This window comes from Setaria italica, chromosome VI (genome assembly GCF_000263155.2).
Source record: "Setaria italica strain Yugu1 chromosome VI, Setaria_italica_v2.0, whole genome shotgun sequence".
Classification (NCBI taxonomy): Eukaryota; Viridiplantae; Streptophyta; class Magnoliopsida; order Poales; family Poaceae; genus Setaria; species Setaria italica.
In genome coordinates this window covers 17,194,186-17,209,116 of record NC_028455.1, presented here as the reverse complement: position 1 = coordinate 17,209,116, position 14,931 = coordinate 17,194,186, and the positions used below count along the sequence as shown (strand labels likewise).

General features: G+C 48.0%; 1 protein-coding gene and 1 pseudogene across 2 annotated transcripts; both read left to right on the top strand.

Annotated features, from left to right (window-relative positions):
• Positions 1-6,381: 6,381 nt before the first annotated feature.
• Positions 6,382-14,931, top strand: part of LOC101764382 — a 90,987-nt pseudogene continuing 82,437 nt past the window's right edge.
• Positions 9,140-10,544, top strand: LOC111257580 (sister chromatid cohesion 1 protein 1-like). 2 transcript variants are annotated; one of them, XM_022827419.1, is made up of 5 exons: positions 9,140-9,592; positions 9,672-9,827; positions 9,915-10,083; positions 10,189-10,256; positions 10,362-10,544. In XM_022827419.1, exons 2-5 carry the CDS (start codon positions 9,732-9,734, stop codon positions 10,527-10,529), a joined length of 501 nt encoding a protein of 166 aa, XP_022683154.1. In that variant the 5' UTR covers positions 9,140-9,592; positions 9,672-9,731; the 3' UTR covers positions 10,530-10,544. The 2 variants fall into 2 exon arrangements, with proteins under 2 accessions (XP_022683154.1, XP_022683155.1); XM_022827420.1 differs by having other exon boundaries at positions 9,167-9,592; positions 10,192-10,256.

The following is a 14,931-nucleotide window of genomic DNA, read 5'->3' as shown; positions in this document are numbered from 1 at the left end:
TCCCGACGGTCAACGCAGCAACTCTTGCATTATTGCCCACGTGAAAATTAACTTCTCCTCATTCCACGCTTCTACTTCTTATCATTTCCTGCATCGAATTGCAAATATGAGCAACCGATCCGGTATCAAATACCCAAGAATTAATAATTGCATCAGCGAGAAATATGTTATCTATAACATTAACAACAAGCGTACCTGAGGTAGAAGTACTCTTACTTCTGCCATTCTTCAACGAAGCCAGGTACTGCTTGCAGTTTCTCTTCCAGTGACCAGATTCGTGATAATAAAAGCACTCTTTATCTGGAGCAGGTCCAGCTTTAGCCTTGGGCGCTGGGTTTGGCATAGACACTCCAGCCTTACCCTTCTTCTTCCAAGAATTGCCCTTCTTCTTGAAGGTAGGCTTGTTCTGTACAGCCATCACATGGCTGCTGCTAGCGCTTTTCTTAATGTCAACCTCTGCTGTCTTGAGCATACCACACAGTTCATTCAGACCCTTCTCCGTCCCATGCATATGGAAGTTCGAGATGAAGTTCCCATAGCTAGGCGGAAGAGATGAAAGAATGAAGTCAGTGGCCAACTCTTTGCCCATTGGGAAGCCTAGCTTCTCCAATCGCTGAGTGTAACCAACAATCTTGATTACATGTGGTCCTACTGCTGCACCTTCTACTAGCTTGCACTCCAGAAAGGCTTTGGACACATTGAACCTTTCAGTCCTAGCCTGTGTCTGGAACATGTCCTTGAGCGCCACGATCATATCGTGTGCCTCATGATTTGTTTTGAACTGCATCTGCAGCTCGGGTTCCATGCAAGCAAGCATAGGGCAGCTTACCTCAAGATTAGCATCAAATGCCTTCTTGTAAGCAGCCTTAACGGCAGCAGATGCATCATCAACAGGTACTGGTGGTAGTGGGGTGTCTAGAACATCTTCCTTTTTATCGACCCTGAGAACAATTCTCAGGTTACGGATCCAATCCGAGTAGTTTGTTCGATTCAACTTGTCCTTGTCAAGGACCGAACGCAAAGCAAACGGTGTGGTGTTGCTAGGTGCCATTTAATCTACAACAAAAGTAATGCAAAATACACTAAGACAAACGTATCAATGATAGAGCAAATCACATTAAACTATTTTGACAGAATCTACTCCCACTAAAATCAGTATCCCTCTATTGATACTTAGTGATTCAGGATCCACAACTAACAAGTCTACTAGTGAGCTTTAGCATCACCACTAGCAAACAAGGTAGATCGGTAAGCATCTTTTGCTAATCATATCACATATGACTCCTGTTGTTGGGTGACATCTCCATGTCTCGGCGCCCAACCTTTATGCCCCAAGGTCCTTAACCGTTAAGATAACCTTGTTAAGCAAACCTACCCTTATGCATGTAAGTGTCCAAAACAAACCCGTCTAGTCAAGGAAAACTAGTGGCACCCTAATTTCATAGACCCACCACTAATTGTACAAGACATGGGACGGTGCAAGTTTTAGTTGGGAGGGCATACTAACTTAAACTTTGTGAGGTATCGTTCTACTTCTAACATCACAGCATGCAGAAAGTAAAATATAAACAGAATAGCACGGGATTACCACTCGACGCACTACTGGTGCGGAAGATGTAGATTTGCGTCGATGCAGTGAAGACGATCAACGTAGTCGTACGTAGTCGATCAACGCCAACGTCCAGCAGCTCCTCAGCAGCTCGTCCACGTGCAGCAAGATCACCCTCGTGCCGCGGCTCGTCGTCGGCTCGTCGTGGCTCGTCGGCGGCTCGTCATGGCTCGTCCAAGTGCTGCAGGCGCAACACCTCCAAGGTATCCACACGTGCAGGGAGAAAGCGTCGCAAGCCGGACTGCTAGATCCGCGAGTTGCAACAGGCGAGGGCGTAAGAGGCGCGGTAGGTGTGTTTCGCCAAAAGGTGTAAACCCTAGGGCGCCCCCACCCCTCTATTTATAGAGGCTCCTAACGGGCCTCTGGGTCCGAGGCCCATTAGTACTTCTAAACCTAATCCAACTCGGATCAGATCCGAATTGGGCTTCCAGCCCCTTAAGTGTGTGACCCTTATAACTACCCCGTTATGGTGTAGCGTTTGATAGCCCCTAAGTAAGTCAATCCACATCTTGAGTACATGCAACAGTCTCAGGTCTAAGGACAACGCGTACACGTTGTGTAAAGAGAGAACTATGTAACTCGTGTTGGGTCAGTCCTAGCACATGTCTCTACACATGCTCACATTATTAGTTTGACATCTCCATGTCCATGACTTGTAAAACATAGTTATCAACTAATACATGTGCTAGTCTAAGATTCATGTGTGTCCTCACATGAACTCCGACTAGGGATAACTTTTAAAATAACCATAGAAGTAAAAAGTTTCACACACAATTCACATAATTGCAAATCAATTCAAGTAGCCTTTAATGGATATTCAAGGAACACAATATAAAATATGAATACAATGGAATATCATCATCGCTATGATTGCCTCTAGGGCATACCTCGAACACACACCTATATGAGCTTGACTGTAAAACGTCGCAGTCTATGAGACTTGGGTGATCTCTAGTAAACTCATGAAGAGACCAAGGAGTATGACAAATCTGCTCCACCCACGGGGTAGGCTACTGGCAGCCAGGTACTAGTTCCGATTTTGAGTGAAACGTGTCCGCACAAAACTTGCAATTCAAGGCTTAGTCCATTGTTCAAGTTGTGGATGAATGTAGCATGAAGCTCTAGGCGAGAGTTCAACTTAACATTCCTTGCTGAAACACTAGTATATAAATAGCAGTGTGAAACAGGCAAAATCTCTAATAGACATTTGAGATCTGGTGGGGGATTGATGAAATAATGGGCTTGGCCCATTCCAATTTCAAAAATTTCAAATAAATTTCAAAAGCCCATGTGGGCATGAGCAAGTGGTGGAGTGGTGCAAACTTTCAGTCCCACATTGCTAGTGGAGGTGGAGGATGGCCAACTTAAATATTGAAGTTGTCTCCCCTCCTCCAAGCTATGTGTGTGGGGAGAGAAGGAAAGCTCCACACGCACGTGCTCGCTCGCCATGCCACGCCTCGTCGGGCCGGGTCGGGCAAAGGGTGCGGCCGTGCGGCACCTGCGTGAATGGTTCGCTGAAATCCGTCCCCTCGCCTTGCGGGGGCGCGGTTTCCTTTTACCGTTCTATTTTTTGGTTACTTGGCCTTTAAGTCAGCGAGATATATGGAAGCCTAATCAGTTTAGATCACGATCGCGACGTGAGATCGTGAGCTCCGGAACCTCTCGCTCTTGTGATCCTGCACCGGGAGAGGGCGAATAAGGATTTTGGTAAGCGCTCCGTGCAACTGCTCAAGGTCTTCACCACGGCTCGTCTTCCATCCCAGTCCGGTGTTGTGGCGGCCCATCGTCTTCGGCGTCATCTGCTGTGCTCCGTCCGTAACACCGTCGTCATTCTGTCAGCACCGTTTGCTATCACGGCTGCATCCGCAAAGTACGTACGTCGTGATCCGATCTGTTATTTCAGCATATTTTCTGAGAGAGTTAGAGAATTGCATGCTAGATTTTATTCTTATCATGATAAATCTAGTTCAGAAATTAATCGTGCATTTGTCTAATTTTCCAACAGGCATGAACGTATGGAGTCAGTTGGGGGTTGCAAGATTGCGTGGACAGCTGTATGCAGCCCGACGGCCCATGGTGGTCTCGGGATCATAGCCCTTTACTTCTTTGGATATGCATTGCGGCTTCGGTGGGAATGGCTTAAAAGCCAAAAGGTGACAACCGGATCGAGCGCGCATGGGCTGCATTGCCGTCCAAGGTCGCGGCCGGCCATGCTGCATTCTTCGTTGTCGGTCGCTTTGGGGGACGGCTCATCAGCACTCTTCTAGACCAATTCTTGGGCGGATGTAGGTCCTCTCTCCCGTTTCGCGCCAACGCTGTTCACCGTCATCTCCAGGGCCGGCAGACGTCGTCGCGTCGTCAGGGAGGCGATCCTCAACCGCCGCTGGGTCAGGGACATTGCCGGCGCCCTTGCTACGCAGGTCATCGTCGATTACATTCGAGTCTGGGACTTGATCGAGACCGTGCAGCTGCAACCGGACAGATTTATTTGGAACTGGTCCAACGATGGCAACTACTCGGCATCCTCCACTTACTGAGCTTTGTTCCATGACGCCACTGATTTGAGAGCCGCCAAAGAGCTGTGGAAAACCAAAGCTCCGCCGCGGGTCAAGTATTTTTTTTTCCTGGATTGCGTTACACAACCGTATCTGGACGGCAGAGCGGCGGCTCATGTTTAGTCCTCCTAATTAGCATCTGAACATCCGATGTGACTATGCTAAAGTTTAGCACCTAGGGCCTGTTCGGCTGGACTTATAAGCTGGCTGAAAAGTTGAAACGGCTGATTTGTTGTGAGAGAAAAATATTGTTCGGTGGCTGATAAGCCGACTAATAAGTTGAAGCGAACAGGCTGCTAGTATCAAACATCCGGCCCTGTTTGTATACGCTTCTCCTAGCCACGCTTGGATTATAATCTAAGCGAAGATTTTCTCGCTTCTCACTTTTCGCTTCTCGTAGTTCAAATTTCTGAAGCGGCTTACCACGTAAGCGAGAATCGGTGGAAATAAGTGAGAATCCCGCTGGAAACTCTTTAGTCGCGTGGTCCGTCGGAAAGAGAGGAACGGCCGGATTTTCAGAGCATCGGCAAGTCAGCCGGTTGCTGTCGCCAGGGGGATGGATACTCAGGAGTGGCGAGGAGTGGATGGATGCAGGCTTCAGAAGCTTAACCAGCCAGCCTCCAACACAGCGTTCTAGTCGCACAAGCTGTTGGCCGTATATATAGTACATTTTTTGTATTCGATCTGTTTCGTGTGCTTCCTCGGTTTGACAAATGCGCTTGCGCCTTGTAATCGTTTTTGTCAAGCACGAAGTGTCACTGCTTTGTAAACTCTGTTTGCTTCCTGCTTAATGAAAAACGGGCACAGCCCACTCCCGCATTCATTCCACATGCAAAAAATAAAATAAAATAAAATCAGTTGTTTCTCCTTTTCTCGGTCAAGGCAAAAAAGAAAGAAGCAGAAACTCGGTCAACGCAAAAGCTAAGAAAAACATAAAACTGGCTCACCGGACACCGACGACTTGTGATACATGATTCAGTTGTAAAAATGGCCTTGTAATAACATGCTGCAATGTCCCAAGACTGCGAAGCGCGAGAATTTTTCTTGCAAGGTACGTACTTGACGTGGAACGCATCGCGTAGTTGGCTCGCGGGACCCAGGCATCAGCATCGCGCCGCTCTTTCCCTAAGCCCGCGTGTCTCCTCGCCCCTCGGCGCCCGGAGCGAAACGATGGCCGCCGCCGGCGGCGACGCGGCACCCTTCCGCCACCGTCCTTGCCTCCGGCCCTCGCTACCGCCGCCGCGTGAGTGCTCTGTGCTCCTCCCCTCTCCTCCCCGGGTGTAATTTAGCGATGTAATTCCGCTGGTGGAAACTCCATTGAATCCACGCGCAGCGATGCGGTTAGTAGGGTTTCAACGCCGTACCTCGTTCCGAAGCTGCCATATTCTTCTGAGAGCGCTGGGAGTTTTTCGGGGAACCCGTTTAACCATGGATTATCTTATCTGGTTCTGATTGACACGAAACATTACGGTGGAGTGTTGAGTGGGTGTTAGATTTGGAGGCCGACGTGGACACAATCGTTTGGATGATCGATTTGTACACAAGGAGCAGATTGATGGTTTGGATTGTCAGTATATGCTATACGCAGAAATCATGATTTCCACGTATAGCATATACTGATCCTGTTAGATAATAATGGTACTTTGTTTGGGTGCTTCATTAAGCAAGAGAGAAATGGATATATCGCACAAACACTACAAGTTGCTTGTCTGAGTCTTTTGCACATGTAACATTAATTAATTCAACGCTGCAAACTGCCTGGGCTGTTCTGGAATAAGTTTGGTCTAAAGTGGCCATGTGGTTTACGCCCATTCGGGCATCTGTTTAGTTTCCTTTGTTTACCTATAATTCTGTTCTGTATAATGTTTGTTCATCCTGCTACAGAATTTTGTTCTCAAAACTAAGTTTGTTCACTCTGGCGACGATCATTTGCAGGGACATGACATCCACCTTCAAAAGTTGGCTTCCGAAACTTGGCGCCACGTTTAAAGGTCAATGCACTTTTTGGGTGGCTTAGGGGAGACACGACAACACGTGAACTGATTCCTCCTGCTGAATCATATACGCTCTCAGGGTCAGCCTCAGAGGTGTATTGTGTTTCTTGAGTGAACTCCTTTTCCAGGACCTATGCACCTAATTCGTGATTTCCTTAATCACTCGTTCGTTTCAGGTAGGTGCATAAAACCACGCGAGGTGTCTATTTCTGCTGCTTCTATCATGGACATTCCTGCTTCGGATTGGGGATGCCTGTGCGTGTGATCCAGATGATCCTGAAAACTTTAACTCTTTCCTTACTTATGCATTCCTCTCAAGCTTAGAAGAATCAGGTTCTGCAGTAAAGGTAAGCACATAAATCACCATGTATTCTTGTCGGATCATACAAAGACATTTCAGTTTTAATCACTGTTCACCTACTGCCTCCACAGCCGCTTAGCCCGGCCGTTTAACCGTTTAATTGGTCGTTTAGCCCGAATAATAACTAAATGATAGGTGACCGACTTTAGTGTTTAGGTGAACACTAGTTTTAACTGTTAAGTGCTCAAGCTCCATTATAAGCATGTGTAATGTTGAACACATGGTTTTGACGATAAATTTGCTGTGTTTAATTGATAACAGAACTACAAACAAGATTTGTCTGCAACATCACCAGGCATATTGAAACATCACCAGTTATGAATTACCGATGACCAGGGAGTTCCTTTTTCTATGTGCTTAGCCTGACCCATCATGATTGTGTTTCTTTCTTTGTGTGTGATTCTTAATTGCACAGTTGCTTTCTTTGTGAAAATTACTCCCGTAGATTGAACAAAGATTAGCTCTAACTTTTATTCAGTACCAATATGCATGGATGTACACACTGTTATCTTATTGTCTTCCTTGGGTCCTTGGTCTCCTCTACTGATTTCAGGAAACTGGCTGGTTACCTTTCCATGTTGTTGCATTGCACGGGACGAGAATGGACATATTCTAGGTGTTGTTCCGCTTTACCTTAAAAGGTTTGACATCATTAACAGAATATCATCTCCTGTTTTCCTACTTAGCCATGTAATATGTGCTCCTTTCATCTTGTTCATTGGTTGAGCGACAACATTGTGAACTTGCAGCCATTCTAGGGGAGAGTTTGTGTTTGATCAATCATGGGCAGAAGCTTACTACAGCTGTGGCCTTGAATACTATCCAAAGCTCCAGTCTTGCGTGTCTTTTACTCCAGTAACTGGTCAAAGAATATTACTTCGAAATACATCATAATTCATACCATGATCAAGTTTTTGATGCACTAGTCAAAGGTTTTGATGAGCCCGACTACCAAGGTATCTGGGTTAGCATTCTTGCAAATATTTGTTTAAAGTAGTGTCTACTAATAAGAATGCCTAAGAATTATAGCAAACATCCTATAGTTATAGCATCTATGTGTTTTCCACCTTTTATCAGCTCTACTTCATATGGCATTGTGATATCCTCTAGGACTCACCATTTCTTAATTCTTGAGTGCTACTGTTCATTGTTTCCACCTTTTATCAGCTCTTCATATGGCATTGTGATATCTTCTAGGACTCACCATTTCTTAATTCTATCTTCTTTCATTCTCGTTTTCTTGACATCTACAGTGTATACCAAAGGGCACCAAGTCTGTTTCATTTAATGAGTCATCTGTCTTCTTTCATTCTCGTTTTCTTGACATCTACAGTGTATACCAATGGGCACCAAGTCTGTTTCATTTAAATAAAAGAATTTGGTTGTCTGCTTGCAACTACAAAGTTGCTAAATCAGGGTTTGATCGTTACTTAGGGCCTGTTTGGTTCCTTTGCTTATTTTTAAGCACGTGTCACATCGAATGTTTAGACACTAATTCGGGGTATTAAACGTAGACTATTTACAAAACCCATTACATAAGTGGAGGCTAAACGGCGAGACGAATCTATTAAGCCTAATTAATCCATCATTAGCAAATGTTTACTGTAGCAACACATTGTCGATCATAGACTAATTAGGCTTAATAGATTCGTCTCGCTGTTTAGCCTCCAGTTATGTGATGGGTTTTGTAAATAGTCTACGTTTAATACTCCTAATTAGTATCTAAACATTCGATGTGACAGATGCTAAAAATAAGTCAGAGGAACCAAACCAGGCCTTAATGTGTGCCGGTGATGAGTCAATGCTGAAGTAATCTATACCTAATATTAAACAGAGGATGTTTCTTTCAATCCTTCAACCATCATGGTCATTTTTTGAAAAAACCCCTCAAGTTTCCAGTAATCAACCTGCAGTCCAATTTTGAAGAGAGGGGAACTCGGGTGGAAAAAGAAGGGAAGAGAGGGGTTAAATGAGAAAAAGCCTCTCCTTTCAGATGGGGACGGTCACCACCGTCAGGGCCTTGGTTCGTCATCCCCCGCCCTCCCTTCGCCGCCCTCCTCCCACCTCCGCCGCCCTCCTCCCGCCTTCAACACCATCCTCGTGCGGCACAACCGCCCCCTCGCCGACCTGGTCCTCGTGCGGCACGACCGCCCCCTCGCCGACCTGGTCTGCGCCGGTGGCGGCGGACTGGATGGGCGACATGGGGCACCCATGCCGAGGCCCAAGCCGAGGTAGGGTCGCTTACATAGAAGCAGTCCAAGTCCAGATGAGAAATCTCCGCTCCGCCCCAGTCCAGTGAGTAGAACGGAGGAGAACGACGACCCACCCAGGTATAATCCCACCTCACCAATTTACAACCGAAATTGCAGGCTTAAAACCTAGGATGCAGATATGGGTAATGTCACCCGAGGAACGACAAAGTGAGGGATTGGAATAAGTGATGGATTTGGCAAAATCTTCGGGGGAAGCCGTTGTCGCGGCACAGAAGGTTGTGGAGATGTGCTCAAGGCGGAGGTGGATGACGGAGGCGCGGAAGGGACGGCGGCGGCGACAGCCTCGGCCTCGGCGTGGAGTTGCCGCGGCGGCGCGCGGGGTTGAGGCTGGGTGTGGAGCATGCGGTGGATGGGGGCGTGGAGCCTATGGGACAGCCAAGAGTGGCATTGGCGTGAGCTTGTAGACCGGAAGGATTTCTATTTATCTCATGATATAATGTTAATGCAGTCAAGATTCATGATCCTGATCCCCTTTCTGCAGTATTTTGTGGTGCTCTCCTTAGAAGCATTTTGTTCTTTAATAAGTTACATGTGTTATTTTGGGCCAAGTTTGACTCTTCAAATTTTGAGTACGATAACTAAATCTCCATTCCAGCTCGCCATCCGCGGGGACGAGGAGCTGAATATGCTCATCAAGGGGACCATTGCTGGCGGTGGCGTCATCCCCCACATCCACAAGTCCCTCATCAACAAGACCGCAAAGGAGTGAAGGAGGGGAAACACAAATCCTATAAGTTAGAGGAGCAAGAGGAACAAAAGATGAAGGAAAATATGATCCATGAAGCCTGATTACATCTAGGGTATAATATATAGATGCAAAATGGGTTTGATTGTTTAGTTTGTTCTTTTTTACCTGAGCTAGCACTTTTTCTGGCACAGCAACAGCAACCACCTAAAGCATCGCAGCAGAAAGCACGTAGGAAACTCGACCAAGTGATTATGGACAATAACCAGATTATGATTCTAGGAAACATATATCAGACATGGCTCAAGGACGCATCTAGCCTTGTCTCAAAAAGGCGTAAAGTTAACAGCGTAAGTTTGGTTTGATTAACCTGTTTTCCTGGAAATTTCTATGCCGTGCATTCTAATTAAGAAAAATGATGTTTATCATACTTGCAGAATTTTGATTTTATTCGATCAACCAAGATAAGCGATCTCATGGACATGCCCCTGGTTGCTCTAATGTCTTACTTGGACAAGTCATCCTCAGAATTATATTATCCTAAGCCACTTGTGCAGCTCTGGAAGGAATGCAGTGCAGTCAACTATGCAAAAGCTTCATCTTCAGGTCTGTGCTCACTTCATAATTTATAATTGTCTCACTTGAAGAAATTGTACTATTAACATGCTAAATGCTTATTTAAAACCTTTACTGTTTATTACTTTCTTAAAGCAGGGCAGCCATCATCATCACAAGAAAAACAGCCTAGAAACTCGACACCTCATGAATTTCCACCTCAGGTTATTCTAGACTCTTTATTTTCTCAAAAAATAACACCCTTTCCCTATGAGCCAATCGTCATTACTATTATTAGCTTTTTTCCTGATGAGTGATTGAATTTGCAGACTGAAGGAGAATATGAGATGGAAACAGGACCTCACCTAATGGACTTCACAGATGGCATTGAAAAACTCAGAGGAAACGTGAGTGCGGAGTATGACAGAGCTTACAATACCCTGCATAGTGACCATAGTGTTACTCAGGGAACTCCTGGTGAGTTGAGAAATGAATAAGTTTAAGTTGTGCGTGCTTATAGACAGTTGATGACATAAATCCTTTACCAGGGTTAAGTCTGTTGGAGGTATGCCCTAGAGGCAATCATAGAGATGATGATATTCCATTTGTATCCATGATTTGTATGTTGTGTTCATTGAATATCCATTGAAGGCTACTTGAATTGATTTGCAATTATGTGAATTGTATGTGAAACTCTTTACTTGTATGGTTATTCTAAAGTTGTCCCTAGTCGGAGTTCATGTGAGGACACACATGAATATTAGACTAGCACATGTATTAGTTGATGACTATGTTTCACAAGTCATGGACATGGAGATGTTGAACTAATAATGTGGACACATGTGGAGACATGTGCTAGGACTGACCCAACACGAGAAGTAGTTCTCTCTTTAAAACAACATATACGCTTTGTCCTTAGACCTGAGATTGTCGCATGTATTCTAGATGTGGATCGACCTACTTAGGGGCTATCAAACGCTACGCCGTAACAGGGTAGTTATAAAGGTAGTTTTCGGGTTTGTCAAGAAGCATGCTAGGAGACATGGTCAATCAAGATGGGATTTGCCCCTCTCTGATTGAGAGTGATATCTCTGGGCCGCTCGAGTGATCGGATCCGAAAATGCATGGCCATGCTACGTACGGTTAAGAGTTAACCTACAAAGGGATTCCGAATCACAGGATCGAGAAAGAGCGGTCGGCTTGAAGCTAGACCAAATATCGTGAGGCAAAGGGAATAGCATGTATATTATGTTGTGATGGTTCGTCTGATATGATCTTCGTGTACGTATAGGAGTTGGCACGTCTTGCTAGAGGCCGCTACCGACTATTGGGCCAAGTAGGAGTACTCGGGCCATGTCTATGCGTATCCGAACCCATAGGGTCACACACTTAAGGGGCTGGAAGCCCAATTCGGATCTGATCCGAGTTGGATTAGGTTTAGAAGTACTAATGGGCCTCGGATCCAGAGGCCCGTCAGGAACCTCTATAAATAGAGGGGTGGGGGCGCCCTAGGGTACACACCTTTTTGGCAAAACACACCTGCCGCGCCTCCCACGCCCTCGCCTGTTGCAACTCGCGGATCTAGCAGTCCGGCTTGCGACGCTTCCTCCCTGCACGTGTGGATACCTTGGAGGTGTTGCGCCTGCAGCACTTGGACGAGCCGACGACGAGCCGCCGACGAGCCGACGACGAGCCGCGGTACCGGAGGCGAACTTGCTGCACGTGGACGAGCTGCTGAGGAGCTGCTGGGCGTGATCGACTACGTACGACTACGTTGATCGACTACGTACGACTACGTGATCGTATTCACTGCATCGACGCATATCTACATCTTCCGCACCAGTAGTGCGTCGAGTGGTAATCCCGTGATCCTTATACGGCAGTTCTTCCTGGTTATACGCGGTAGAATTTTTTTGAATTGCGCTAGTGTAGTGTAACGACCGACCCTAAGCCTTCCCAGTTAGGCTTAATCCCAGCCCTTAACCTTAGTCAGCTGTTTGGCTTGACCGCGCCTAAGTGCCCAGTTTTCCGTCGGTCCCGACCCCTGAGATCCGACCCCTTCCTGCTTCGCCCCTCTTCCGACCCCGGCGAGCTCAGCCCCCGTCGGATCCTGCTGATCTCCCTCCCCCATCAGATCTATCCACAGGTGGACCCGCGAGATCTTTTCCAGATCCCCCGCGACAGCCGCACTCGAGTTGCATGGCCGCCCCCAGAGTTTCCTTGCCGCGTGGCTCGTTTTCTCCGACGCCACCGCTCAGTTTTGTCTCAGGCAAGCAGCAGAGTGGGTTCCCGCGCCCCTTTTCACCCAATGGCAGCGGAAGCCCTCTGCACCCCTTTCTGCAGAGCCTCGCCTCTCGCGCCCATCATCACGCTACCAGATCCCGGCCCCGGAGACCGATGTCGCCCGTCTTTTCCGTCCCTTCAGCCACAGTTGCGCCGCCCGGTCGTCGCTACACGACGATTCCTCCACCGCCAACCCCGACCGCGGCCGCGACAGTTCCTTTCCCCACTCTATCAGAAGCCGCCCGACGTTGTTCCGCGCTCTCCCCCGCGCCCGCGTCCGCCTGTCTTCTCCTCTGTGCGCCCTCGATTCTAGCGCCGTTTAACCAGTCGCTTCTATCACCTCTTCCGCACGACGACGCCCGCGCTCCGCCAAATCCCAACCACCAGCCTACCCGCCCCTACGCTGCCCTGACGGCAGAACGCAATGATCGCTGGCGTCACCCCCGGAGTTCTGCAGCACCGCCCTCTTTGCTCAATCGCCGCCACGGCAGAGCACTCCATTGCTTCTCCCCGGCCTTCGCGCCGCTCCACTTCTCTCTTCCCGCGCCGTTTCCGTTCCTCTACCCCAGCAGCTATAAAAGGAATGCCCCCGTCGCCGGAGTTCCCTCCGCTCTTGTTCCCCTTAGCTTTCTCTCGCTACCTGCTCAAGCTCCTAGCGCCACACACCAAGTCCTGAGGAGCCCTGCTCTCAGATTCTCTCAATTTTCTCCAAGTCACCCAGCAGATTGCTCCCCGTGCTGCGTAAGAGCTCTCTTGTGTTTCGCAAGAAGCAGCGCCACCGCCAGAGCATTTCCAGTCTTAGCCCTTGCTCGAAGCTTTAGTCCCTCCGCCCAAGTCTTCTCCTTCCCGACCCCAAGCTTTCCTTTCAGGAAGAAGGTGAGTTGCCGACCCCCAGTCCGCCTCGCCCGACCCCTCCTATCCGCCCGACCCCAGTTCCATCTCGTCCGACCCCGTCTGTTCTGCCGACCCTTATCCGCCTCGCCCGAGGGCTTGGCTGTGATCTTTTTCTTCAACTCGAGGGTGTATGTGTAAAACTTGGGAAACCTTCAGCGCTTGCGTCTAAGGACCCCGGGTTTCTCACGTCCTCTAGTTCAAGGATCAGACCACTAGTTCTTTTCCCACCCTTACCTTTTGGTTAACATCAGCTCTCGAACCACCATCGCCCCCTGCTCCTTGTCGCGAGTTTCTGGGCTCAGGCGAGCCAGTGTTGCTGTTGAACTAACTATCTAAGCTAACCCTTGCATTGCATTCGTGTAGAGCTACACCTCGCCGACGGTTTCTACGAGCTTCACCCGACGCCCGAAGAAGAAGCTGTAGCCGAGCTCCTGCCCTCCGAAGTTGAAGTCGCTCCCGGAGCCGAGCAGTTTCCGTCCTCCTTGCTTGAAGGCAAGCCCCAGTTGCATGAAAATCCTATGTGTTTTACCAGACTTACGCATGCCTTCGGTAACATGCTTGTGCATTTACATATAGGAGTTGGGTGAAACCCTAGATGCATAACATAGTTATCCTAGTGATCTGAGCACTAGCTGTTGGACCGAGTAGCTGCATTGCTTAACTAGGAAAACGGTAAAAGCCGAGTGATTTCCTATCACTCGCGAGTTATAGGAGTTGCATGTTTACTCTCCTGTTATAACTATAAGGACGATGGACGGGGCAGGGTTTTGGGTAACTCTTTGGTGGATGGATGTTAGCCCCGTCTGTCTATGAAATCTGCTAAGGCCCGACAGCGGTGGTGTTCGTGATCAAGTGTTTGAAAGTACTAGCCTCATACTTAGTATGGGATGAGGAAGCCTAGTACCGGATTGAACCTAGACGTGAGCGGTCGCCCCATTGTTCTTGGAACGGAGTTTCCCCTGCTGGTTGTCGCACGTGGTGGCAATGTGTGGTCACAGGACGGCAGAGGCCGAGTCTATGGAACCTTGCACCAAAGGAAATGGGCCTGACACGGGTTAGGGGATTGATGGGGAAGGCCGACACAGGAAGCGACCTCCGAGTGCGCGGATGTCGTGAGGCTAGGTTCACCATGCATGGTTAAAGAACTCGAATCGATTCGTCTGCCTCTCACAGTTTGAGATTGCTTGATCGCTATGTCACCCTGAGTAAATGAGGAATCTGATGATGGCAATGTTGTTTGTTATATCTACCCCTCTTGTTTGGCTCCATGATTGCTTAGAACAGTTTGCAAAACCTAGACCGGTTAATCAACTTAGAACCGGAGCTAAAACTTGAAAATAGGTTGTACTTAGTGCTTTTGGCAAACAAAGCCCTCGGCCAAGAAGCCTTGCATGTCTAGTAGGAGGAGTAGTCCTTACTCCTATCGGTTAAGTCTTGTTGAGCTTAGTAGCTCAGCCTTGTTGTGGCTTCTGTTTTCAGGTGAAGTTGCTGCGTCCGACCCCTCTCTGGTTGGTGCTTGGCCACCCCAGCTCCCGCCAGGCTGGACGGTCGAGTGGGACCCCTCCTCGGACGGCGAGGAGAGGACTCAGTGATGTTCTGGCTGGCCTCACCTGGACATCCGACCCCGACGAAGTCTTCCGCTAGTGTTTTCTCTGTCGTTCTTTTGAACTTTGTAAAACTCTGATGTTGGATTTTATGGCCGAACTAATTGAGTAAAACTTG

Excerpts from the sequence above, each read along its gene's own strand:
- LOC111257580 (XM_022827419.1), top strand. The coding sequence starts at position 9,732 with ATGGACAATAACCAGATTATGATTCTAGGAAACATATATCAGACATGG. Across the intron at positions 10,084-10,188 it reads TGCAAAAGCTTCATCTTCAG|CAGGGCAGCCATCATCATCA; the intron begins GTCTGTGCTCAC and ends ACTTTCTTAAAG. Across the intron at positions 10,257-10,361 it reads CTCATGAATTTCCACCTCAG|ACTGAAGGAGAATATGAGAT; the intron begins GTTATTCTAGAC and ends TTGAATTTGCAG.